At 45.7% G+C, this 25842-nt stretch overlaps 1 protein-coding gene across 1 annotated transcript in view; it reads right to left on the bottom strand.

The window, feature by feature from the left end:
• Window positions 1-6094: 6094 nt before the first annotated feature.
• The window catches only part of CHSY1 (chondroitin sulfate synthase 1), a 70388-nt gene continuing 50640 nt past the window's right edge, over window positions 6095-25842 (bottom strand). The window contains exon 3 of the mRNA XM_004759842.3: window positions 6095-9174. Within this exon, the coding sequence (XP_004759899.3) occupies window positions 7585-9174 (1590 nt within the window). The 3' untranslated portion in view covers window positions 6095-7584. The remainder of the gene's footprint in view (window positions 9175-25842) is intronic.

Here is a 25842-nt window from a genome sequence, read left to right on the forward strand (position 1 = left end):
ATCAGGCCTAGATGTCTGGACCGGAACCGGGACCGGGGTTGCCTCCAAGCAGAAGAGGACAGAAATGGTTTGTCTTTTTTTTTTTTTTTTTTTGGAAGATTTTATTTATGGGGCGCCTGGATGGTTCAGTGGGTTAAAGCCTCTGCCTTTGGCTCGGACCATGATCTCAGGGTCCTGGGATCGAGCCCCACATCGGGCTCTCTGCTCAGCAGGGAGCCTGCTTCCCCCCTCTCTCTCTCTGCCTGCCTCTCTGCCTACTTGTGATCTCTGTCAAATAAATAAATAAATTTTTTTTTTTTAAGATTTTATTTATTTATTTGACAGACAGAGATCACAAATCTGGGGCTGGACAAGGCTCTCCTATCCTGCCAGGTGGGCGGGCCGTAAACGTCCCAACCTCTTGAGGCTGTGGCCCAGCCAGGGACAGCCCTAATCACCGGCTCAGAGAAACTGGGCCTGACGAGTTTTTGCCGGAAGGCACGTCCTTTGGGGAGCAGGAAAGGCCCATCCCCAAATCTAATTTTAAAAGAAGGCCCATGAATCAGGACCTCAGCTGCTCATTGCCAATGACTGTATGGTGAGCCACCTCAGCCCTCTGTCCTCTCCAGCCCGGGGACAAGCTTTCCTTGCGCCCAAGACCGGTTCTCAGAGATCTCTGGCTCACTGGGGCTGACAGAGAGGGGTCTCCCGCTCTCCTTCGCTAACTAGGAGACGCCACACGCACATCTCCCTTCATCTCCGGCTCTCCAAGCCCAGGCCCTAAACCAGCCTATGGCCAGTACCACCTTCAAATCTAGTCGTGAGTTTTGGCTTCCAAGCAGTTGCCAAGTGACAATAAATTGTATTTATGACAATACATAACGAGTGCTCCGAACCTGCTCAGAACATGGGAGAGTGCTTGGTGGCTTCATCTTTGAACACTGAAACGGATTCAAACGTACACGCTGCCCCCCTCCCCAAAATGCAGACTCCCTTCCGGCCGCATGTGCAGAGGGAGGCTTGGTGTCTCAGGTCACGTCCAGACCTCCCACCGGCTTGTGAAGTCTTCAAAGGGCCGCTCTTATCACAAGCCAGCCAGGCCCCCTCCTGACCCCTGCCCTCTGGTCCCCTGGGAAGAAAGCCTGTGGCCTGGGAGATGGAGAAATGTACCTTGTTCCCAAACAGGCCATCCGTCTGGGGCTCGCCTCCCTTCAGCCACTGATTCATCCCTAAATCCGTCTGCCTTTTCTCTCACTTTGGAGTGACTCAGCGGGGCAGTCACCAAGTTGGGTTTGTGGTCCTTCAGTTCTCACGGGATGGTGGAACCAAGATTCCGGGTGCGACGTTCCCTTAAGTCTTTCTTAAAGGTCATTTCGCTGAGTTCAAGTTTTTTTTTTTTTTTTTAAAGGTTTTATTTATTTATTTAAGGTTTTATTTATACAAAATGTCAAGGTTCACCACGTCCCATACCAAATAGCTTCGTGTTAAGTCAGAAATAGCCAAACACCTGGTCCTTCACCCCTAGAGGTAGATGTCCCACTTCTGGAAATCTGCAAGTATGATGGTCCAAGGACAAAACGGGCTGTGTGCCAGCAACGCTGCCTGCATTGTTTGTTATTGTGGATAGAATACGGGGCACTCAATGTGGTCGACATTGGGAAAGTTCTCAACTCTACCGGAGACAGCAGCCATTGATGATAATTTCCAACGACCGAGAGGGGTTTTAAGGGTGCGATGGAGGAGCAGGAGCAAGTTGCTACACTGCATGTACACCGTGGCCTCAAAAATCTATGTTACAAAAACCCCAGAGGAATTTGCCAAAGCGGGAACAGGATGGTGGAAGAGGAAGTTCTTTCCTTCTTGACTCAACTTCTCAGTATGCATATTTTCATACAATGATTAATGACACGGTTATTTACACAGGAGATGGACTTAAAAAATACAAAATGCTTCCTTTCCAGCTCCTTGAATGTGTAATTTAGGAAATGTCTAGCTTTCAGAGGGCATTTGGAGACTGTGAGTAAGAGTTCCCCTTTAGTTCTGTAGCAGGAAGTGAGCCTTTGCCTATATACCTGAACTTCATTCAGAATTATATACACATAAAGGTATCTTTGAGATTTGGCTAAAAGTGTTTTCCTTTCTCCAGTGGGAACGTGTGGGCCGCATCGAGCTAGGCACGAGGCGAGCTGTGGCCCAATTCGGGTGGTGATCCCCTTAGGTAAATCAGCAAGAGGAAAGGAAAGGTGGTAGCCCAGAGGTGTCGCTGGCTTAATTGTGACAAACTGCTGGATGGAGAGAAATTCATCACAGATGCCTCGGCCCCCTTTAAACAGATTCCAGAGCTTGTCTAATTTGCATTATTAAATGACTTGATGAATTTCTTGTTACATTTTCTCATTAGAAATCAGTCAGGCATGACAACTCGTTTTAAAGGAAATGCAGCTAGAACGTTCTTTAAAGGACAAAATTTGGATTTTGATTGTCGTAGTAAGACAGGAAAACTGTCATAACCGGAATAGAGTACATGGCAAATTAATGCACTGAAAAAGTATCTGACGACAGGCACGTAAGTGGTTTTGCTGCCCTCATGGCAAACCAGTCCCTAATCTCACTGGCCTTTTGGTTTCTGGTTGGAGATGTTTCCATTCCCACCTCCCTATCTGGTTGGAGATGTTTCCATTCCCACCTCCCTATCCCTCCACCAGCCCCATGCATCCCTGCAAAAAGCTCCAAACCCTGAAGCACAGCACAACTAACAGTAGGTTTTCAAACTAACAGTAGGTTTTCACGAACTGAAGTCATAGAAAACGAGTTGTTGTAATCTGATCTGATGCATTGCAACATTGACACTTTCGCTGCATTTATAACCAGTTTGACTAAGCAGGTTTGGTAGGAGCAGCCTTTTCCTTCAAGTGGAACAGAAGCCCATCCTTCGAGGGCTTGGGAAAGCATAGCGGGACCCACCGCGGTACGCAGAGAGCTCTATGCAGCCACGTTAGCAGACAGATCCCCCCCCCGCCCCGCAGGCCCCCAGTCACTGGGGCACATAAGCTCCTTTGCAGCAGAGATTACAGCAATTTGTACGCAGTGACACAGCCTAATCCCCCAGGGCAGACGCCAGCGCAGGTGCAGGAGGGCTGGCCATCATTTCCCTCCATGACAAGAAAGCACAAGGAAGAGAGGTGGAAATCTGGGGCCAGCGCAGCTCCCCTGGGCAGCTGAGGAGTCCGGTGGGCAGGCAGTCCCGCAGGCGTTCGCCTTCCTGGAGGAAGACGCTGGCATCAGCAGGCCTCTGAAAACCCACCATTCCCCTTCCCTGTTGTCCTCCTCCAGCTGACCCTTCAAGGGCATAGGATTGAGGCAAACCGTAACTGTCATGCTCGATCACACACGACAAAGGGTCCACGTCCCTTGTCTGTGGGGACTGAAGACTCATGTTAGCCGTGTCCCCTGCACCTGTGGCAGATAAAGCACAAGCCCGCTGAGCCAGGACTGAGGCTTGGTGAGCTTCGTTGAGAGGACAGGTCAAAAGGCTGGGCAGGAAGGGGGCACAGAGATAGAGAACTTGACCCACTGGGCTGGTGGAGCTCGGGAGACTAAAGAAAGCCATTTTGGAGGGTCAGGGCTACTTCTGTGCCCTGAACTCAGGAAGGGTCCCAGCTGTGGTGCGCCAGCAACACCTGCCCCTTCTGCTCTCAGCATTTGGCAAGAGGGAACACACCTCCCTCACTCCCAGGCTGCCAGCTTTGCAGCCAAAGGGGGACTGTCCCATGACGTGTACTTTGTGACTGCAGCCCTGTCTCCAAACATCAAAGTCCTGGGATGCTAGGGTTTGTGTGCATACTGTGGCCTCATGTTGGCCCAGAAGAGCAGTGCTGGGAAAGCGATCCCATCTCCCAGAGGAGAGGTGCCCTCCACGTCTACTCTGCGAGACAGGACTCTCCTACTCCCATCAGGCAGGGCTCCCACGCCATGCGCACACCCACAAGGCTTGGGAAGCCCACTCGGCCCTGCCTTGCTCTACAGAAACATGTCCGCCAGGTCATCAGAGCTCCAGGTCCCTCTGTCCAGCAGCAAGAGGCTCACTGGGGCCCTCCTGAACAAGCAAACAAGCATGTGGTTCTCATTTGCACAAATGGTTTAAAATGCTACCGACCTAGCTCATCTAGGGTTTACCTGGCCCCTTCTCCACCAGGCTACACAGAGCTGGTAGTTCTTCATGGGAGGGCCCCCAGGACTGGATGGCTGGAGGGAGCAGGAAGGCTCCATTTCGCGCCTCTGCACCCGCGTGACCTTCCCCCTTCCAACCATGCTCCCCAGGAGTCTTCCTTTTTAAGGGCTGTTAACAGGAGTTATCTGGTTTGTGGGGTTATGGGCCCTTTCAATACTTTTCTGTATTTAAAATACAGTAATGCACACGAAGTATAAAGTAACAAGTGAAACAAAGAGCACAACCGGAAAGCCTTCAGAGCTTTGGGAGAAGCAGCCATTATTTCCAGGTCACGAGTGTGCGTGGGTCACATGGCCACAGTGAATGCAGTGGCGGGGAGGCGGGCCACGTGGACTTTCCACTGCAAGGAACACACAAGATGGAGAGGTGTGCGCTAATGCCAAGGCTGGGGACAGTGGAGGACACGGTCATCCTAGACAAGAGGGCTCGACATGCCTGGGGACCAGGGGAAGAGTCCAGTGATGAAGACGTGATCACATGACCACAGAATTAAGTCCTGCCATGTCACCTCTGCACTGAAAGGGTCCGGGGAGGCACCAGTGTGGATGACGGGAGAGTTTCAGTTGGCTCCTGGAGTATCAGTCCAGTAGGCCAGCAGAGTGGTGTGCAGGGAGAGTTCCAGACTGGGGTCTGCAGGAAAGACCCTGATGTCCCCATGAACTCAGGAGCCCGGTTTGGTTGGAGGGGGTTCCTGAGGGGGCCTCCAGGGCTCGCTTTCTGGGCAGGAAGGCATTCAGGGACCCTGGCCCAGCTGAATGAGGAGAGGCCAGGAGGAAAGGGAACCAGGAGAACAGTGGGCGCAGAGCCCAGGTGTGGCAAGACCAGGGGAGGGGACCAGAAGGAAAGGGTTCAGCAGCCTTTCTATTTTTTTTTTTTTTAAGACTCCATTTATTTATTTGAGAGAGGGGAGAGAGAGAGGGAGCATGCAGGGGTGAAAGGTAGAAGGTGAAGAACAAGCAGACTGCCCACTGAGCGGGGAGCCCAATGTGGGGCTCCACCCCGAGATCATGACCTGAGCTGAAGGCAGATGCTTAACCGAATGAGCCACCCCGGTGCCTCAGCGGAATCTTGAGGAAGGGAGGGCAACACCTCCATAAATATCCACATGGCATCAGGAAGAGGAACAGACGAGCAAGAGTGGGAGTAGGAAGGAAATGGTGAACTTTAACAAAGCATCACCATGATGCTGGACAGACATTCAAGCTCGACAAGGCCACGGCTCATACACACCCGGTCCTAAATCCCGACGGCTGGCTATTATGATAGAGAATTTAAATTACTTTGTCATCAAGGTGTATACTGTGCTCTTCTTTACTGAGGAATAAAAATGTGCTTCTTTCCAAAGAAAAACTAAACAATCCCACCAAGTAAATGACAATTAGGCTGAATGACAGCAATTCCTACTGAGAGCACGATGTTATTATACTGGGCCTCAACTGTCATTACACGCTAAGTAGCTGTCCTGGAAGGGGGACTGGCTTCCACGAAGCCTGCTACCTTGACATCAAAGGTCTTACTTTTTTTGATTCTTGGATTATATATCACTGTACACAATTTATCCGGTAGTTAGATCTATCCTAAAGCCCCGAGAGCGTTCGAGCACACAGCCTCACATGGGCGGCTGTTACGATGCCAGCTCTAATGGGCCCAGCCGGGCCCACCCTGGGGGCAGGAAGGCGCATGCGTACAAAGAAGCCAGATGAGGCTGAGAATGGGTTTGAAGACCCTTGTTCTAGGGAACACAGATTCGGCAAGCTGAGGAGGAACATGGGACAAATTCATTCCACGGGAAAACAGAGGAAGAGGCACTTGGAAGATCCATTCCACACCCAAACTGCAGTCTACACAAAATATTCCTTCAAATAACTTGGAAACCTTTAGAAATCAGTGTTTCAGTTTTTTACTCTCCAAATGTAATACAATTCTTTAGCTAAAACGGGAGTAATGAGACAAAATGGTCCTGAAAAGTACAATAGAAAAATACTGTTCACTGGTTTATTTTCCCGAATGAGAAATAGACTATTTACAAATGAGCATATCTCCAACGATGTGCATTAAAATGGCAAGTCTATTACTGACTGAAATCTAAATGAAAAAAAAAAAAATTTATTAAGGCACATTTGATCCGTGAGTTGAAAACAAACAAAAGGTTCTGGTGTCAAGACAGACTTCATTTCACTTTTGTCCCCAAAACATGCGAGCACCGAAATTGTCAAAGAACACTTAGTATTTAGTAAAACAGGAAGGAATGTAAAAATTGAGGAGGGAAAAAGCGTTTTCAAAAGGAAATCTTTGGAGATCAGTTTACTGCAAATAAAAGAACATTAAACACACTCCTGATACACATAAATACTAATAACTAACAGGTACTGGAGAAATGACAGAGCTCTAAACAATGGATATTAAATAAATTAAAGGTATTTCAGATACAAAGAATAAAACAAAACAGTAATTAAAGAATGAAACAACCATCTCCACCAATAATGTAACACAAACAAGATGAAGTGAACAAAATCAAAATACATTTTCCCCCAATGCTTCCATTAGGGCGGGTTTTTGTTTCTGTTTTAGCTTGTGTACGTTAGATTTATTACAATAATTCTTCTTTGTCATTCTGAATATTAAGAATAGTTTACCCTTTAAAGACAAGGGTCAGGAGGAGGAAAAAAAAAAAAAAAACAAAAAGACAACAAATCCTTCTTGGAATTGAATGCCAGGTCCGTTAGGCCACACGAACGACCACAAGAACAGCCACACATCTAACTGTGCCGCTCCTTCTCCCCCTGCTTTTAAAACAATACGTGACCATGATGAGCACAAGTTTGGGGGAAAGAATCAATTTCGGAACGCTCTCCCGATGGTGATGATACGGCTATTAATCACATTTCGTTATTTTACAATTGGAACACAAAATGGCTTGGGGAAAAAAATAATTGTCATAAAAAAAAAAAAGACAAAAGGTAGAATCTGTGCAATGTTAACAGTTACAACAAAACATTTACCAGAGTTACAGTGTTCTGTTACAATAATACTTTGCAGAACGGTCATGTTTTCTGCCAGAGGACTGGTCGGGGGGTGGGGGAGTCGTCTGAAAAGGAAATGCGTAAAAGAACAAAACCAAACAAGCTTTGTTCATCAGGTACATTTCAAGTCATCATTAAGCAGGTCTGCTACACAATGTTCAGCAAAAAAAATGTGTTCAAAGGCAAACATGATCACATTTTTGTTCAAAAAGCTCAATCATCAAGGAGTCCTTTGTAAGAAAATCATGTGTAAAATATATCCTTGTATGGACTTCAAAAACTGATCATACAAAAAAATTTTTGAAAAATAAATTAGATAATTAAAAACGTCTCTTCCAGCAGAGCTAGACGTTAGGCTGTCCTCATGGAGCCATTATTGCTGTTTTTACTGTAACTTGGGTCATGTTTTTCCAGCCACATCTCAGCTAGCTGCTGCGTGGACCCATATGTGGACGCTTTGGACCCCAAACACATTTTGTACTGTTTGGGATCGAGATTGGGATCACAAAAGACGGGATGGTGGACATGGACCACTCCTACTTCTTGGCTTCTGAAGGTCTTCAAACCTGCCTGGACAACCTTGTTGAAAAGGTCCACATCCTCGAGCCCCCAGCCCTGGATGGAAATGTCAAAGCCACCGACTCGGACAAGATCGCCCTTGTAAATGCAAGTAATGCCAAACCCATAGTTTCTCCAGAAGCCAGTTTTCTGAGTGAAGGCAAAATGGTTATCGCTGGGAGCTTTCCCACTATAAACAATCTTTGGATCGTACTGGCTAAAGATGATTGGAAAATAGATTTGTTGGCCCAGAACTGTATTTGCTCGACACCGCTGAAGGAACTCTGTAGTAAACACGAGGTCAACGTCACAGAAAAACAGCAAAGATTCGTTATTGAACTGGGAAGACCCCACTTCAAGGGCCAGAGCTCTCGAAAACTCTCCAGACACGGGCAGAATCTGCATGTCCGCTTTGGGGTACTTGATGCGATAATCTCTCATGAGTTCGACTTGTTTGGCCTTGTCGGGGTTGGAGTCAGAATTGAAAAGCAGAACCACGAGCTTGACGTTCTGATTGGGAATGAGACACGTCTTCTCAAAGTTTCCCATAAATCTCACAAACATGTCAAAACGCCCGGACAACGGAATCAAGATATTTATCTTTTTCTCTTTGGGTTCTTTGTGCTCGTTCTTTGACCCAGAGAGCTGAAAGGGTACGAGCTTCTTGAGGGAATTGGAGAGAAAGGACAAGGACCCGGACTCCTGATTGATCTTGCTGGCCAGCTCTGCGGCGTCCAGCTCCTCGTGCTCCACGAACTGGATCCTGCTGAAGGTCTGCTGCAGGTACGCGTGTCTCCGCACGGGCACGGTCATCTTCTTCCCCTTGTGCTTCCTGTAGAGGAGCAGCAGGTCCAGGACATACTCGGCCCCATACATGGGGTTCACCCGGCGGTAGCCGTACTGTATCTCCTTGAAGTCGATGATGCGCCCTCTGGTCTTGGCATTGGCGTTGATCATCTCCATGACCTGCATGACGATGTCATCCAGGGCCTCCCGCTGGGCGGAGTCCATGCCTCTGCGAGGGGGCTGGCCCTCGGCCGCTGAGTACAAGTACTTGCCGGTCAGAAACTCCCACTCCAGAATCTCCTCCCGCTGGCGGGGCTGGAAGCGCATGAAGGAAGGCGGGATCCCCAGCTGGAGGTCCTCCTTGGGAACCTGAGTGTTGCTGTACCGGCCCATGAGCACGACCTCCCGGTGCAGCTGGACCGTGCGGTGGCGCAGCTCGGCGATCCTGCGGCTCAGCACATAACTATGCAGCCGGTACTGGTAGGGTGGGCTTTTGTTGGGGTGCAGGGTGATGGCTCGGTGGATTTTACTGTTATGGAGATCCCGAATGTAGCCCTTCTTGTTCTGTTCATAATTCTCATAAAAAAGCTGCTGCATCTGTTAAGAGAATAAACACAGAAATATGGCTGTTTTAGTGTTATGTGACTCTGTCCCTCTATTTCTACTGTTCCTTACACACCTACACGGTCTTTAAAAAAAAAAAAAAAAACAGAACTCTCAATATCAGAAATCTTTGCAAATGAGCCACAGCATACCGGAGGCCTGAGGTAAAAGCCAGGTCTCCCGCAGTCCAATGAGATGAGAAGAAGAAGAAATGCAAACTGCTTCAAGAAAGAAGGCTCATTGATAAGCAGAGCTGGCCGACAGAATTCTGTGGGCAAACAGAAGTGTGAGAAAGTTTTCTTACAGGAAAAGGGTGATCCTGAGACTGCAGGGCACCGAGTGCACGCACCTGGAGGAAAGGCCCTCTGCGTCCCCACCAAGCCCCTGCAAGGAACCCAAGCGCCAAGGCCCCCTCCCCTCACTGAAGGCTGGCACCCAACAGGAGCCGCCATCCTTCTGGAACAGCAGACCCTGCAGGGGCGCGCTGTAGGAATAAACTGCACTGACAGAGTGAAAAGGAAAGCTCCCGGAATACGACCTGACCCAGGATTAGTGCCGCTGCCAGTGAGCTAAAGAGAAGGAAAGAGAAGAGGCTGGCCATCGGGAGGGAGATGCCATCTGTGACACCAAGACGTGCTGAAAATCCTTTCAAATGCTTGCAAGTTCCTGTGTCAAGTGCGCCCCTCCCCCGCAGCCTCTGTGTAGGCACTGGTGGAGGGTTGGGGTTGGGGGCAAGGGGTGTATCCTCTGTGCTCAGCACCAGCACAGCCACAGGCTCAGAGTGTTGAGTAAGAGGCAGGCAATGGGAGGGGACTCATTATTCCACCATCCCGCCCCCTGTCCTACGATACAGGTTTGGGGGCAGGGAGGACAAAGGGTGGCAGTCCATCAGCCCCAACGGGGGCATGTTCCCTCAAGTCAGACAGGGAACGTACTTAATTCCCTTGTATATCCGAGCAACAAGATGATTGGTGAATGTCTACAACACCTTCTAGAAGAAAGAATAAAAATCTACAAAAATCATTACAATGAGTCCCGTTGCATTTGTGGCTCATTTTTGGGTTTTGTTCACATTGCTAAATACTAACTCTTGATAGGGTGATATGTATTTGAACCAGGCAGTTTACTTATTTACCTTTGGAAAGTCCTATTTTTTACTTTTTTCTTTCCCGCCACATAGCAATCACCGTAACAGAAAAGCGCAGGTTAGCATTTTTACATCCCATTTTCTTCTATGCAATACTACAGGCTACTACTAAATAAAGCCAGTAAGAATAAAAAGAAGGGAAACACTTCAAGGAACGAGACAGAGGAATGCACGCCAGGTTCTGTGCGAGGCCTCCAGCCACATCCACTTGCTCACTTCATTCTCAGGGACCTGAGAGTCTGGCGAAAGCTGACCTTCTCAAGGTCAGCTCTCTCCTCTCCTGGACACCTGCGAGGTCTGTCCACAGACTAGGACTTGGCATGGAATACCAACATCTCAGAAAGGCCCTCACTCTTTTCAACTTTGCTTCCCACATGGTCTGTGATCAACACAGGACAAGGAGACATGGAATTACCCGCTCAAATCATTTCTAAATTTTGCAATTAATTAGAAAAGGCAGTCAAAGTTTAAAAAAAGAACGGAAGCGCAGCATATCCAGCCTTGGAGAGCAGCCCCGCCTCTCAGCGTGCCTGGAGGCAAAGGGCAAACGCAGGATGCGCAGGACCCCCGTGCAGAGGCTGCTCTTGGCCTCTGTTCCCAGCGGAGGGCAGCCAGCACGGGTGGCGCCTCCCCACACCTCTGATCTACAGGAAGCTGCAGGACAGCCCGAAGCAAAGCAGCAGTCTGGGGTTTGCTTAGTTGGGAAAGCGTGAAGCAAAGGAGGTCTGAGCTCCTCCAAGGCCTGGCTATAAGGCCACAGACATGAGCACGGAGAAAAACTACAGTAACGTAAATACCCCATGACAGGGGCTGGACAAGAAACTGATCATGTGCCTTTCTTTTTATATGGGTGACAACAAAAGAGGTTTCAGGAACTTCCTGCCCCAGGAGTTCACATTCATCTTCCAGCCAGACTGCCTCCTGGGTGCCAACTGAATGGCTGCAAGGGGACAAGTGAGTGTCCCGTGAGGTTGCCAAGCCAGGAGAAATGAAATCTGCCCACAGGTTCTAAGGTCCCACCCTTTACCCCCTGCATGACCGCATGCCCCAACAGGAGCCTGGAGGCCCTTCTTCCAGTTTTCACAAGGTCAGCCTTCAGGACATGCATCCCACAGTGGGTGTGCTATCTGATCCCCAAACCTGCCTGAGGACACGGCCTGGGTGCGGCGGGGTGTGTGGGGGGTGGGGGGTGGGGGGTGGTGCGCTGCAGCGAACAGACTATGCAAAGGCCACAGCCAAGAAATCAGCACCAGCTCAAGGCTCCACAACTAGAACCAGTAAAATAACTACTGCATGCAAGATGATGGAGGGCTACGTAATAGTTTTATAGATATTTGTTATAATTACATATTATTTTCATTTTGTCTGCTTATAATTTCCAAATTTCTAACAGTGAGCATGAAGGACCATGACTTGTTTTAAAGGTCCCTCCATTTCCAAGAATGTGAACACACTGAACCTTACAGGTTGCTTTTCAAAATTAGGTCAGAACAGCCCACCCAGCCCAATAAGAGAAACAAAAGACAAACCTAGAAGGCATCCACATAGAAGATAATACACCCATGCAACCAAAACTGAATACTATAAGAAAATCAGAAAACCAAAAAGGCTCTTGAAAATCAACATAAACTAGCAGCACAAAAAAAGAAGAGTAAAATTTGAAAATAAAGTTAAAGAATATCCCAGAAAACAAAAATGATAACAAAACCAGAAAACAGAAAAGTATTCATTCTACCACAAGAAAGTACACCGGGGGAGAAAATAACAATACAGAAAATGGGTTCAGAATAAAAGAACTAGTTGCCTGAATTAAATCCCAATCACCTGGTAGAAAGAATACAAATTCAGAACACCACAAAGAAAGCACTCTGAAAACTTCCCAAGATAAGAAAAAAAGGCCATCTAGAAATAAGAGGGAGTGAAAATTATTCCCAACGTACAATTCTCCTCTTAACCAAATGATCCATGAAGCAGGAGGGCAGAAGAGAGATTTTCAGGCAGTGGAGGACGGTCCTACCTTGTACTCAGCCTTTCCCAGCTCTGGAAGGATGTGCCCTTCTAGAATGAGGGAATATATCGGAAAGGACGATCACACAGCATCCTGGAAACAAGGGGTACGACAGAGAAGAAAGAGCGCCTAGAACGACAATGCAAGGAGGTCCCACAAGGAGAGTATAGTGGACTGGGATGTCCGCACGCCCCAGATTCACACGCTGAGGCGCTCTCAGTGTGAGGGTGTGTGGTGTGGCCCTTGGAAGGGAACTGAGTTGAGAAGAGGCTGTAGGGGGGGCTCCCACGGTGGGATGGGGGCCAGATAGGGCTTTGAGACGGCACTAGAGCACTCTCTCCCCACCATGGCAGGATGCAGCAAGAAAGCAGCTCTGTAAACCAGGCAGAGGGTCCTTCCCAGACCCTGACCCTAGGGACGCCTCCACCTCGGACGTCCAGCCCCCAGCACGGGGAGAAATGCACGTCTGCTGCATCGGCCACCCTGTCCACCGAACTTTCGTTCTGGCAGCCCGAACAGACAGGAGAGGCAGAGGGCTCCAGAGTGGGCTGAGGGAACCAGCGCACGCACGCTCACGACCTTTATGTTCAGAGTCTAGCTCAGGCCTGACACGAGACGCTGGGCAGGTATTTGGTGAACTTATGGCAAACAGTAAAGTCTTTAGCACAGCAGGTATCAAGAAAATGCTGCATGATTTCAATGCAGAAGAGCACAGCTGATGAAGACTGACAGATAGGATAACTAAGTGGTAACTAATATACTGGGACAGGGCTGGGGTCCTCTGGCTAGAATATATTTTTAAATGCAAAAATCAGCAGTATATTTGAGGAAAAATAAATATCCTTCCAGATAAAGGATGTAGTTGTTATTTGTCCTTTACTCTCTAGAAAACCAAACAGATAACTGCACATCTTACTCTCGGCTATCAAAACCCCACCCGCGGCAAGCGAGCTCCAAGGTCTGGTGTGGAGTGCAGGGTCTGCCATGTGTCACTGGTTCTTCTTACCCACTCCCAGGACACCACAACCCCAAGCATTTTTCAGGACTATGTTTCTCAACGTCTTTTTTTTTTTTTTTTTTTATTAAGTTGACAGGCAGAGATCACAAGTAGACAGAGAGGCAGGCAGAGAGAATGAGAGGAGGAAGCAGGCTCCCTGCTGAGCAGAGAGCCCGATGCAGGACTTGATCCCAGGACCCTGAGATCATGACCTGAGCTGAAAGCAGAGGCTTTAACCCACTGAGCGACCCAGGTGCCCCTCTAAACATCTTTTAGAAGCTGTCTGAGGCCACGACTTTCACAGTAACTGACGTTTAGGTAAGCTTTACCGGAAACACAGCATGTGTGTGCTAAAGGGATAAACACAAAGAAAAGAAAATTGCTGACAATGACTAACCGGGTTTTATGAAAGCCTTAAACCCCCTGGAGCCATTAGAGACCAAGATCATGAACTGTAGTAAAGTTGTTGTAGGCACCTTCTGGCTAACCTCCACCAGTCTGAATGAATGTTGTTATATCCTTTTTTTTTATAGGACACATTTATTATTAATAATTTATTATTTATATAGGGATATATAAATATCTCTCGTAATTGACACTGCACCCAGCCTCGTACAGATATATGGTGTAGGTATTTTTTTTTTAATGAAATCTTTTGCAAGACGAGAGAAAGGGCTGGGGAGCGTGCAGGCATACACAAGTGCAAGCACGTGTGTGTTTGGGGGAAAGCACTTGTTTTGTTAAAAATAAGGCCAAGTCTATGTCCAGACTAGCTGGTGCCCTCCCCTCCTGCATCACCCTAATATCACTACAAAATAAACATTTTCAACAAAGAAGCCACGCACCTGCTATGATCCTAAGAAAAATCTCAATAAATGCCAATGAACAGCTCCTCTTCCGAAAGGGCAGATGTGGACAGAGGTACCGAAGAGGCGAAGCCATGCACCTCCACATAATGGTATTAATGGTGAAACAAAGACCCTGCCCAAGTCAGTTTCTAGTGGTACCTTTTCGGTCATTCAGCACATTGACCAATCCCCATCAGCGTCTATACAAAGCCTTATTATAAATGGTTTTGGTGGAGAGGTCAGGAAACTTTCTTTTTACCCTCAGTGCAGTGGGGAGAGAAAGGGGGAAATGCAGATTTCAAGGAAACTTTTTTTTTAAATATGAATATGAGTCACAAAGCACCTTCAGAATTTAGAACAGGGAATATAGTGTAATTCGAAGCAAAAATTTCAATGAAGCAGACACTAAGGCTAAGTTAGAGACAAATGATCCAGAAATCATCTGCGGTTCCTGCCACAGAGATGGGGAGGGAAACACCAGAAGGGAAAGCTGGGTGCTGGTCCCACTGATCAGACTTCTATGTCCACATCCCAGTGGGCTGGGTTCTGGGCAAGAGCTCACAACACCTTCCCCAGCCACCAGCTATCCCTCCTCCACTTTTACCCCAAATCACCTTTTCCACCTGTTCACATCAAGTGATCTTAGTGCTTCTGCATCTCATTTCTGCCTTTGTAGTATTGTAGGCATTTGCTTTTGTTTTGAAAATCCTTTGCAAAGTTCTCCTCAAATCATCCTTGTTTTTATCTTGACTGTTTCCTAGCTTCCTTGCTATTATTTAGACTTTGCCTACCTTTTCTTTTTTTCCCTTTAAAGATGGCTGTTGCATTTAAGAAGGTGTGCACACTGAAGGTGAGAAGAAGTTGGACCACTCTGCTTTGGGCTCTTGAATGAGAAATAGCTGGAACATTATGCTGAACGTCTCTATATTCTGTCCATTATACCTCTTTTCTCCACATTAGAGCCAATTTTCTATTCACTACAATGTTCCCCATTAAGCAAGTAAGATGAAGGTAAGATTTAATTTCTGGACTTCGGGCAATTTCCCAGATTCAACAGGAATGAAGTCCCCTACACCCGTAAGAGGTATAATTGCATGTCTAAAGTAAGTGTTTAGCAAGTTAAAGCTGCTATTTCCCTGGGAGAAAGTACAGAATGTAACAATGTAAAATAAACATTAAGAAATAAGACTATACGGAGACATTTACTGACTTAATGCTACCAGTAAGTTGTAAGGTCTTGGGGGAGTCACTTGAATTTGTTGGATCTCAAGTTTTCCTGTTTATAAAATGACTATATCATACAAGAGGTTCCTTCAACGTGAAGAATTCTAAGATACTATGTAATCTTACATGCTAGTTTTATAAAACTTATGTTTTAAAAAAATTTTATATGCTAGTTTTATAAAACAGTCACATATAATTCTAAAATCATGCCCTAATGTTCTTCTACCCACTCACTCTGATGTGGTCAAAGATACAGTATTCAAATGTTACAGGCTCCTACCCTCACTGAGTCAAACTGTGTTTGGAGCATTAGAAGAGAACACCACATTGCACCCTGTTAACTTTTTTCATCTTATAAAAACAAACTTCCAATTCTGCTATAAATAAAGTTAAGGATAGGAGATTTGTAATGGTTCATTTTAGTAATTCCATGAGTGGCAAATAAGGAGGCATTTTTGTTATAAAGAACATTTCGAGGGGTGCCTGGGTGGCTCAGTGGGTTAAAGCCTCTGCCTTCGGCTCAGGTCATGGTCCTGGGGTCCTGGGATCGATCCCCACATCGGGCTCTCTGCTCAGCAGGGAGCCTGCTTCCCTTCTCCTCTCTCTGCCTGCCTCTCTGTCTACTTGTGATCTCTGTCAAATAAATAAACAAAATCTTTAAAAAAATAAAAAAGAATATTTCGAATGTCAACAAATTTGAATTTTAAAAGGACTTCGTTAAAGTATTTCAATAATCTATAATTTGGTACATTCTCTTAAAGAATATTATAAAATGGGAAGTTAAAAAGTACTGCAGAAGAAAACACAAAATTGGTGTGCATATGGGTTATTTTATAATTACAAGGTCATTCCTTGGCTAAAAAACACCAAGGAAGCCCTTTTAAGATGCATACAGTACCCCTGTGGTTTCATTTAATTTCCAGTGTCCCTAGAACAGCCCCTAATCTTTGTTCTAAAAAGTACCCCCATAATCCTGGACTCCAGAAAAGCCATCTCCTGCACTGTGACATGCTTCAGGACTGTGACTCATTCCATGGTAAATCTGAGAGGGGCTAATAAATATCAAGGTCACGCTATTCCCAGGAACCTCCAGTCCAGCTGGGAATAACCATCAACTATCCACATCTAATCCTCAGTTAACGAACACGGTCTACGGTCTACGATCTGCATTAGCAAATGTCCTCGGCGTCCTCTGCAATGAAGGCCAACATTCTCATTAAGTCATGGTTCTTCCCAGTAGCTGTTCACATTAATGTCTATCATTAAATATGTATTTCAGCCACATCAACAGTCACTGCTCCAGATTGATAGTTATCTCTTAATTCTGATTTGTGCAGTGCTTCAATTCTCCGCAGATGATTTTTTGTATCCTTTTGTGCTGAAAAATGCTTCACAGAAAATATGGGTTGCTAAATATCAAGAGACCATACCTGATAATAGTTTCAAAATAATCTTATTCACAAGTTTTAAATATTTAAATTAACATTCTCATATACCTAGAAGTAGGGTTTCCAGACAATTTATTGTCTGGGGCAGGGCCTTTTGAGATGAAAGAGAAAATCTGTTAATAATTAGGCCAAGATCGGGGGCATATACTGGCCTGGCACTGGCTCTCAGGGCATATGGTCCACTACAATCCATATTAGGTCTCTCTCCTAATTCGTTTTGTATAGGCTTTGCTGACTTTCATCCAATTAAGTTCGAGGATTAGGTGCTTCATATTTTAGAGTCCATTTAAAAAAGCAGATTTTTCATAGGAATTACGCTGGGCTTCTGGTAGTAAAAAATGAGAGCTGTATGTTTGTGTCTCAAACCAGCAGTGTCGAAATCTGAAATCTAAACACCTTTTTGAGAAGTCGGATACATTTCAAAAGAACTGGGAATTAAGCTTGGCAAAGTATGGCAAAAACTGTTGGTAGTAATTTGACCCTTGTATGTAAGACTTATTAAGCAAAGTGATCCCACTGAAATCAAGAGTCTGCGGTGGACAGCTGGCAGCATGAACGGTCAACAGCAACCGTGGAAAGAGAACACCCTTATCTGCAGTCAGAAAATGATCTAAACTCCCATTTGCTGCCCTTTAATAACATTTTGACCTTGCACGAGTCAATTAAGCTTTCCAGACATCCCCTTTCTGCTCCCGCAGATAAAGAAGTAAACGTGGCAGGGTTCAGAAGAATGAATGTGTGCACACCTATCTTCAAATGAACAAAGTCTTACGTAAATGTGGCTCCAAAGACTTACTGAACACTCACATTAAAGGCACTCTACCAGGCAGGGAACATCTAAAAGGTCAAGTACAAAGAGAAGATAAGCTTGCACACAAAGATAAAGCACTGAGTGGGCAGCGGGACAAGCCCAGTCCTGGGCCTGCTCGTGGGGGAAGGGAGGGGGAAGGATGGGAAGGGCTCTCTCTAAAGGTGTCTCGTAGCCGGTGTCCGGGTACGGTCATGGCAGGCCACCACAGTCGCGGCCCCTCACGGCGCTCCTTACTAATGCTAGTCAACGTGAACACATCCAGCTCTCACACTGGAGCTACAATCCACAGCAAAACCGACGTGAGCCGCAGTCTAAGGGATCACCAAAGAACAAACCAAAACAAAAACAAAGCTAAAAACAAACTTTCAGGGGCAATATGGGGGAAGTGTACCAGGCTGGGGAGGGACACAGGAATCCAGGCCCAGTGGGGTCAGATCTTCTGATTTTTAAAGAAAAGTGAGGAAGAGGGCTATTTTTGTGTAGAGCCTCCTAATTTCTAAATGTTAGAAACTAACCCAAATTTTAGAATGAGAGACAGAGAAATATGAGCCAAATCTGCGGGCCAAATACGGCCTATAAACTCATTTTCTTCTGGGTTTTTTTAGTCAAGATTCCTGATTTGCTGTGGAATCTCATTCTAAATAAACACATTTTGAACCATTTTAACTTACCATGTCTATCTAGTAATATCGTACACCCACATACTTGCTAAAGATCCAAGCAGGCTTCGAATGATGAAGGTCTACTGAGTTAGGGCAGCCCACTGGAGCTGTGGTCACAAGGTACGGCCACTAGCGAAGGGCAGCAAGGTCAGTGATGAGGCGAAACAAGAGCACAGCCCAATTCCTGTCCACCCAAGCCTCTGAACGTCCAGCCCAATGATGGTGAGGGAGTCTGGAGCAGGGATGAGGACGGAGCGTGTTTTGGATACCCTGGTTTACTAATCCTGAGTTCACCCCGTGGAAGTCCGAGAAGTGACTCTCACTCCACGATTATCACACAAAGGCTTGAGTTCTTCAAAGCTTTTTTTAAGAAAAGGGAAAAATGGAAGAAAAGGGAATGTTTGGGGGGAAGGGTAGCTCTTACTGCTTTAAATTTTAGAGTATTGGGGCTCCTGGGTGACTCAGTTGGTTAAGCCTCTGCCCTTGGCTCAGGTCATGATCTCATGTCCCCGGGATCAAGCTTTGCGAAGGGGGCTCCCTGCTTAACGGGGAGTCTGCTTCTTCCTCTGCCCCTCCCCCATGTGCTCTCCTCACTCTCTCTCAAATAAATAAATAAAATCTTAAAAAAAAAAACCTCCATAGTATCGGTTTCTAGAGAAGTGATAGAAATAAACAGTGTCTAAACACAGGCAACCAACAAAAGAGAAAGTACAATGAAGGAAAGACAGTCTTTTCAGCAAATGCTGCCAGAACAACTGAACAGTCACGTGCAAAAACACACAAAAATCAACCTGGACCTCGACTTTGAACACTTCACAAAAATTAACTCAAGATGGATCACACATCTAAATGTACAACACAAAACTATGAAAGTCCTCGGAGATAACAGGAGACACCTAGACCACCCTGGGTATGGAGAGGACTTTTTAGATACAACACCAAAGGCATGATCCACGAAAGAAATAACTGAAGCTGAACTTCATTAAAATCAAAAACTTCTGCTCTGAAAAAGACACTGTCAGGAGAATGAAAAGAAAATCCATAGACTGGGAGAAAATGTTTGCAAAAGACATCTTGGATAAACAACTGTTGTCCAAATGTATTAAGAACTTACTCAACAACAATAACATAAGTAACCTGATTTAAAACATGAACAAAAGACCTTCACAGAGAGCTCACCATAGAAGATACACAGATGTCCAAGAAAACATGTGAAAAGATGTTCAAAATCGATATGACATTAAAGAAGTGCAAATTAAAACCAGCCACCACTACACAACTACTAAAATGGCCAAAATCTAAAATACTGACAAAACCAACTGTTGGCGAGGATATGGATCAAGAGGACCTCTCCCTCATACATGGTGGGAAGGCAAATAGCACATCCTCTAAAGACAGTTGGCAGTTTCTTACAAAACGAAATGTACTTCTACATTAAGATCTAGCAACTGTATTCCTTGGTATTTACCCAACTAAACTGAAAACATCTGTTTATACAAAAACCTGCACACAGATGTTTAGAGCAGCTTTATTCATAAATTCCCAAACTCAGAATCAACCAGTATGTCCTTCTGGTAGGTGAATACGTAAAGTGCAGTACATCCAGACAGTAGAAACTTATTCACAACTAAAAAGAAAGGGAGCTATCACGCCAAGCAAAGACCCAGAGGAACCTCACATATATATTGCTGAGTGAAAGAAGCCAGTCTGAAAGGGCTACAGACTGTAGGACTCCAGCTATAGGACATTCTGGAAAAGGCAAAACCAGGGAGACAGTAACAAGATCAGTGGTTGCCTGGGGCTAGGGGAGAGAGGTGGGTGAATGAGGGGAGGAGTACAGAGGGTTTTCAGGGCGGGGAAACTACTCAACACACTGTAATGGTGGATAGGAGACACTAGAAATCTGTCCAAGCCGAAGAATGTGCAATGCCAAGAGGGAATGCCAATGTAAGTTCAGGACCTGGGTGATGCTGATGTGTTTGTGGGGGTCCGTAGACTGTAACAAAAGTACTGTTCTGTGGGGATGCTGGTAGCATGGGTGCTGGAGGGGAGAGAAGGGGTACACGGGAACGCTGTACCGTCCGCTTAATCTCACTTTAAACCTAATCTGCTCTAAAAAATAGTTAATTGTGGGGGCACCTGGGTGCCTCAGTGGTTTAAAGCCTCTGCCTTAGGCTCAGGTCATCATCCCAGCATCCTGGGATCAAGTCCCACATCGGGCTCCTGCTTAGCAGGGAGCCTGCTTCCTCCTCTCTCCCTGCATACTTGTGATCTCTGTCTCTCAAATAAATTCTTTAAAAAAAAAAAAGTTAATTTTTAAAAGCCCATGGGCAACCTACTAGGAGAAAAACCCTCAAATTATTTATGTTGAAATAGATTCTAGAGGAAAACAGTTAATTAATCCCTTTTCTCTGACTTGTTATTTATGATCAATTCTTTTGTTCTTCCCTTCACTCATCTATCAGCTCCCTGCTCTAAGCAAAACCAAACCTTTAGAGGAATATATAACATACTCTAAACGTCAGATCCTTTGTGCAAAGAAATGGGTAGAAACAAAGCAGAAGTGATTAACAATTCACAATGAGTAAGATTTTTTTGGTCTTTAAGACAGTAAAGTAAAAAGCCAAGGGATAAAAAGGAGAAGAGATTTTTTCTTTTGAGTCTTTGAGCATCTAGCATGAGACCTTTCTTGCCCTTCTCCCCTTCTCCCTCTCCTGCCTCCTTCCCCTGACCCAAGCACACACACATTGAATCCTCACAATTTTAAACCCCTTAAGGGCAAAACCTACTTTTGTTCTAGGAGCCTGACATAAGTAATTGCCCAATAAGTACTTGCTGAACAAATGAGTATTATTTCTCCCATTTTGAGAGCAAGGACTAAAGGATGAATCACTTAACACTGTAAGTGGCTCCAAACAGTATTTAAACATCACAGTGAAAGAGAAGCACCACATTCCACAGAAGAGCTAACAAAACTTTAGAAAAGAGAACACGTTCACCGTACCACAGCTGTCCTCCAAGTAAAGGTAGCCCTTGCCCCCAGTCCCCAACCCCAACCCTGCCCCTCATACTCCAGGGCAGACCAGCCCAAGGCTGACACCCTGTCAGCTTCCACCCGGTTCCCCAACTCCCAACAGATATGGCAGCAAGACCTCACGAAACAGGCCTCTATAATACAGATTCTATCTTCAGAGACATGAAAGAGGAAAAGCATCCATATAAGAGAATCATCTAGAATTCTCAAAAACTTCACTTACTATCAGGCTCCACTGGACCAAGGGCCCTGGAAGGAAGACCTCACCCATGTTCCTGCGGCTCCAGCAGAGCCTGGCACACAACCGATTCGCTCAATAAACATTTACTCAAAGGATAAAATGTTAGTAACAGAGCATTTTGGTGTACTAAACAGATAATCATCCTATATTTCCAAAATAACCTACCCGACTTACACAACCGTCAACATAACCTTTCCGTTGGTTAAATGTTAGGCAACATGTTTGAATGGAAAGCTTGTCCTTTAACCCTTCAGAGGTACCTGATTTTTTTTTAATCCTTATAACCACCAATCCCAAGTGGAAGTTATAGTTTCTGATTTTACGACCCTGATGAGCGACATCTCTCAGAAGCTCTGCGGGCACTTTCCGCGCACTCAGTCACTGAAGCCTGCGAGGTGGTGCCCTCAGTGTCCACGTGTGCCAACCAGGAGACTCATGTACAGCAGCTCGCCGGGCGCCCTGCTGTCACAGCTGCCTGAAGACTAGTAATGTGACAAGCAGAGTGCCCTCCTGCAGGCACTACTCTGGGCACAGGGCACATGCAGAGGTCAGGGGGTGGCGGGCCCCCCTTCTCCTGCAGCTCATGCTCCAGAGGTAGGACGGGAGGGGAACATGGGAGCCTAGGACCAGAGCCCTGAAGAAACCCCCAGGGTGGGGAGGGGGGAGGCAAGGGAGAGGAGAGGGGTGGGATCTCACAGGCATGGGTAGGGGAAGGCCTCTCTGGCCGGGGGAAATCATCCAAAGCAGAGACCTGACAGAAGTGAGGAGGAGGGAAGTGTTCCATAGGGCACCTTGGGTCAGAGACTCCAGGATACACCCTACTCCCTCTAGAACGCCCATTTCTTCAGCAAATAGGACTCACCTCCTCTGTGCAAGGGCCGCATCTGGGAGCAAATAGCAGGAACCGTGACAGGGCCACCTGGCCTGACCATCCACCCTGGAGTTCTTGAGCCAGGATGGCAGGTACCCTCCCAAACTACTCAATCCACACCAGCCTCTCCATGGCGGCTCATGTGTGTGGTGGGGCTCATAAGCCTGGGTTTAGGAAAGGGAATGCGTGTGTGGCAGGGGAGGCATTTTAATAGGATCATCAATAAGGCTTCAAAGCCACCCCAGACTTTCTGACCATGTAAGTAAACTCCATGGAATCATATTTTGGTCAGATGAAGCCTAAGAGCAAACAAGAGTGGAGAAGCAACAGCGCCAACATTCCTGGCGCTAGGGAAGATCAATGACAGCACCAGTCTCCCCCACACCAAGATGATGTCAACCTTCAGGAACCTTCACTTTCTAAGAAAACCCACTCTCTTGGCAAAACAGAGCACAACAGGATCGTTTTCACGCTGTCAGTGGACGGAGGCACTGAGTTTCAGCAATGGGGGAGGGGCGCCAGGAGAGGGACAACCCTTCCAAGGGGCAGTGTCGCTCACACTCAGCACGATTTCCACACCTCTCTCTCCACCCACTTCCTCCCTCACTTACCGGCAGCTGCTCACCGCCCTGCCCTGGCCCAGCACCAGAACGAACTGGGATCCACTCCAAATGCCAGCCCAGCTGTCTTTTAAAGTGCAAGAGCCTCGAAAGGACTAAGCAGCTTTTGCCACCCTCTTCACCCCCCACGCCCCCATGCCCGCTTGGCCCTCTGGATGTAGCTACCGTTTTTCTAGCAGGAAAGCCATGTGGACATGAGGACAGTGATGTCCTCAAGTGATCTGGAATTTAGAAAAATGAAAATAAAAACCACTCCTAAAAATAAGAATGGCTAACCCATTTTATTATTGACATTTATTTTCACATGGGCCTCCAGCACTCTAAGCTGAAAGGAAACAGAATGAAGAAGCTCAGGTAAGGGCGCCTGGGTGGCTCAGGTCTGACTTCGGCTCAGGTCATGATCCCAGAGTCCTGGGATCGAGCCGCACGTCGGGCTCTCTGCTCAGTGGGGAGCCTGCTTCCCCCCCCCTCTCTGCCTGCCTCTCTGCCTACTTGTGATCTCTGTCAAATAAATAAATAAGATCTTTTAAAAAAAAGAAAGAAAGAAAGAAAGAAAAAGCTCATGTAAGGTAACCCTACCTCAACTAATTTAAATGGCCTACTCTACTACCCCTTCCTGCCTGTTCATATTGACAAACACGTTTTGTGGGGAGTACCTCAGCAAGAAACTGTCAAGCAGGGTAGGTAACACTTTAAAGTATTTCAAAATGATATATTTTTACCACTGCATTTTAAACGATAATGGCTAAGTTAACTTGGCTCTGAGTTCTGTGGCCAACACAACTATCCAGCGGTCATTCATGCCCCTCGAGTCCTTGTTTCCAGTCTAATATCCTGCACTATTAAATAACCAATAATCCAGTGCTAGAAAGAGGAGGGGAGATCTAATTCTACAGGTCAAAGGCATTGGTATTAATCAGTCACGCCCAGAACTTTCGACTCCGGCTAGATCCCACTGCACACGCCCAGTCCCCAAGTCTCTGCACACCCTCATTTTCATACCTTGCCTCCACTTCTAAATCAAATCGCAACCCCTGCCCCTGTGTGGACCTGTGTTTAGTTGGGGAAAGGAGACGCAGTGAGAGCCATGATGGGAGGGGGGTGGGAGGATGACCACTGGGGGCTCTGAAGGTCAAAATTCTGTTTTCAAAAGTGCACTTCTGAAAAGAATGACAGAAAGATAAGATCTCATCTACTTCTTTGCCCAAACTTTCCATCAGATTCCACAATATATACCTTATAATAAAGACAAGTACAAGGAAATAAAGGGGGACTTCGTGAATGACGCGCAGTTATGTGCACAGTATTTCCTGTCTGTGCCAGGAGCCGTGGGATTCTTAAAATGCCATCCTACAGAAATGCTTAAATCACCTATGATTACTACTTTTACACTCCCTGCCTTTTTTTTTTTTTACTATTATAAAGCAGTATACATTCATTATAAAATACTGAAAGGAGGGAGAGTCACTTATAAACCTACTTGGGAATATTTGAAAAATATTTGTTCCAATGCACATATACAAGGCAAGAGAACCAAATATACTCTGTAAACTGTACAGTATGTATATATTTAAAAGTATAGCCTATCTAAATAATAATTCTACTTTGGAACATCTTATATTTCTGAAACAGTTAACAACACTAACTGCTAACTAAAATTAAGAGGCGCCTATGTGGCTCTGTAGGTTGAGCCTCAAACTCTATTTCTGCTCAGGTCATGAGCTCATGGTCACGGGATCGAGCCCCACATCAGGCTTTGCATTTAGCACGGAGTCTGTTGGAAGACTACCCCACATTCAAGCTCTTGCCCCCTCTCAAATAAATAAATCTTTAATAAAAAATAAAATAAAATCAAGCTATCCTACTATTTGTCAATCAGAACTTTTTAACCAAAGAAAAAGAGACACTAAAGTCATAAGCTACAAGAAAAACAAACATTTCACAAAAGTGAGAAAGCCTGAAGATTGATGTAAAGGAATAAATCATATGTCGACTGAAGGGTAGAAGTACAATTTTTTTCTTAAAGGGAGGGTGGGTAACGAGAATTTCACATAGAAACAAATTCAAGTTGCATATTATCTTGACCCAAGTTAGTCAAAATAAATTACCTAGAAATATACAAAACAAATGCATATGTGACATAAGCACACTCCGAACTAAACAATATATTCCTTGTCAAACTCCATAAATACGAAATTGCACTGGAAGATGAAAATCACCTTCTTTCCCAGACTCTTGGTCAGGCATTTTCTGGTATTCCATACTGATGTTAGGGCTAGGTGTCAGAGTATACAGTATACTGTGCCAGTGCAACAACAAAAAAGTAAAATAAAATAAAAAATAAAAAAGAAGAAGAGTAAAGTTTATTACACAGCCCGTGTTCACTGCTCAAAACCAGGAAAACTCCGAGAGGTAAAATGAAACAAGAATTCTATTCTTGATCCCCAGCCCTACCACTATTCCTATCTTAAGTTCCAAGTGATGTCAAAATAAATTTAAATGTGAATGTTCCAGTTTCTTTTCAAATGCATTAGTCTGCTAGTGCTACAGTGTTGCACTAGGTGTATGTACGCCTGGCAATTCCCAGGGAACAACAGGACAATTCCTAAAATACAAAAGAGCAATACATGTTTACTTTTAATTCTTTTACTCTCTGTTTTACCTTACTCACAAGTATGTAACTAAACAAATAAGGAAGAATCATAAACTTTGATTTATTTCTTCCCACAGAAGGTGGCATTAATCCAATTA

Source organism: Mustela putorius, unplaced genomic scaffold (genome assembly GCF_011764305.1).
Source record: "Mustela putorius furo isolate JIRA1106 unplaced genomic scaffold, ASM1176430v1.1 tig00003972_pilon_pilon_pilon, whole genome shotgun sequence".
NCBI classification, from domain to species: domain Eukaryota; kingdom Metazoa; phylum Chordata; class Mammalia; order Carnivora; family Mustelidae; genus Mustela; species Mustela putorius.